The sequence below is a fragment of the Aristolochia californica genome, unplaced genomic scaffold (assembly GCF_029961685.1).
Source record: "Aristolochia californica isolate CCGP_79_NKW_82.1479 unplaced genomic scaffold, dmAriCali1.0.hap1 SCAF_4, whole genome shotgun sequence".
Taxonomy (NCBI): domain Eukaryota; kingdom Viridiplantae; phylum Streptophyta; class Magnoliopsida; order Piperales; family Aristolochiaceae; genus Aristolochia; species Aristolochia californica.
In genome coordinates this window covers 7,433,226-7,435,197 of record NW_027182103.1, presented here as the reverse complement: position 1 = coordinate 7,435,197, position 1,972 = coordinate 7,433,226, and the positions used below count along the sequence as shown (strand labels likewise).

The 1,972-nt window shown below is 38.3% G+C and overlaps 1 protein-coding gene across 1 annotated transcript; it reads right to left on the bottom strand.

The window, feature by feature from the left end:
- Positions 1 to 485: 485 nt before the first annotated feature.
- On the bottom strand, positions 486 to 1,385 carry LOC137963872 (uncharacterized). Its single transcript, XM_068811090.1, has one exon. It carries the CDS (start codon positions 1,273 to 1,275, stop codon positions 754 to 756), a length of 522 nt encoding a protein of 173 aa, XP_068667191.1. The 5' UTR covers positions 1,276 to 1,385; the 3' UTR covers positions 486 to 753.
- Positions 1,386 to 1,972: the final 587 nt, after the last annotated feature.

Below are 1,972 nucleotides of genomic sequence, written 5' to 3'. Positions count from 1 at the left end.
CGGAGCATCGAACTACTATGACTAGACTTGAGGCTCAAATAACTCAGATGATGAATTAGTTAACTTTTCCTAGCATTGTGGCTCCTTTTAGTGATTTTGGATCATCTTCATATTACCCAAACAACTCTTATCTCTACCCACATTTTTTTGGACATATTTTTGCACATTTTTGCATATATAATCTTACCAAGAATTACTTGAGGATTATTTTTGAAATTGAATTCTCGATAAAATAATTTTATCCAAAATTATTTCCAATTTTTGAATGAAATTAAATATGATTCTCCGCAGAATTATTTCATCAAGAACGATTTTTTGAAATTAATTAAAATTAATTTTTAGTAAAATTATTTCACCAAAAAATATTTTTAAAATAAATTAAATTAATTAATGTAATTGTCGAGGAAATTATTTTATCGTTCATAATGTCTGCTTTTGGGGGATTATTCTTGGTAAAAAGTCTTGGCGAAATAAGAACACAGAAATAAGAACATAAAAAGTTTTAAGGCTATAAAAAACACCGTAAGGAAACAATTTCTTCAACTTGAAACGCTACTGAGCTCCAGAACACTCTGAATTCAAATGGAGGACAAACGGAATTCGATAAAACTCCACACCAACACCAAAGAGATTACTCCTAATTCAAAAAACCTCGACGCAAAGATACACAAAATGCTTCTTAATATATATTTATATATATACAAAGGAGATTAGATGGTGGTCGATCTATATGAAATGAAGGTCAGAAAAGAATCAGCGAGCAATTGAGTTGCTGATGTCGTTGGAAGCCTCTGAGATGCTATCCAAATGTGGCCTCCATACACCTACCCTGCCTCTTCTTCGATCTCTCTGAGTTGATGTCTTCTCCGACAGGATCTCCGACAAGTAGTGATCAGAAATAAGAAGCTTTTTCATCTCAATGGAGCTCCCTTTGTTGGTTTCGGCCTTTCTTTTCTTTTTTCTCTTCCCGGAAGGCGACCCTCGGGCCTTTTCGGGTGGAGAAGAGACCGGCATAAGAAAATAGATCTTGCCCCGTTGGAGCTCGGCGTCGGGTGGAAGTATCACGATTCTAGGAACAAAACCTTCTTCCGAAGCCGACAGGGATGATTTGCGAAGAACATGCTTGGGATGAGCCTTCATCACTTCGCCGGCACTGATCGTCTTGCTCAATTCCTCAACTCGCCCATTTGAATGTACGATTCGAATCACATCCAAAGCCCCACAAGGGAGTATGCAAGAGATGCAGCAGCGTATGGTTTTCTTCATGGATCCCATCCTCTCCTTACAAAAGGAGAGGTTGAGAGACTGAGAGGAGAAGAAAAATAAGGCCACAAAGTATATATATATATATATATATATCTGGGGAAAGACAGAAGAATGGACATACAAGACTGATCGAAGATTTGAAAATTGAAGAAGAAAGAGCCTCTGGTATATCATGTGACGGAATCAATCACCCATAACTGTGCCAACAGAGAAACGAAGGATAATATGCTTTTATTACAACTTTTTCTTTGTGGGGAAAAGAAATGCGTCTGGATCTTGCTTAGAATGAAACTGATAGGCTTGAATAATTGCACCTTGCCATGTACTTGAGGCATTTGCCGTCATCATTCTAGCCTTCCTTGCCTGCATCGGCCCCTGGCCCTACTCCTTCAATTCCTCAATTATGTGGATAAACAACTAGGCCGTAACGCGACACTAGCTACCTCATCAAGTAGTCCTCTTTGTCGCCATTTTATTCTACCAAACCTGTTATCCCCTGGTTAGGCAAACCTGCCAGAGAGAGTAAGCGCCCGGACCCATTTTGTGCCCTTCATCCTTCTCCGTTTATTCATAATTTAAAAGAATAATTGATGTGTGAATGAGGGCGAGAGGGAGAAAAAAGAAAGGGATTGAAAAGCGATCTTCTTTTCAGAGAAAAAATAATCTTCCGTAACCCCTATTAGATTCATGAAAAACTGAAGTTAGT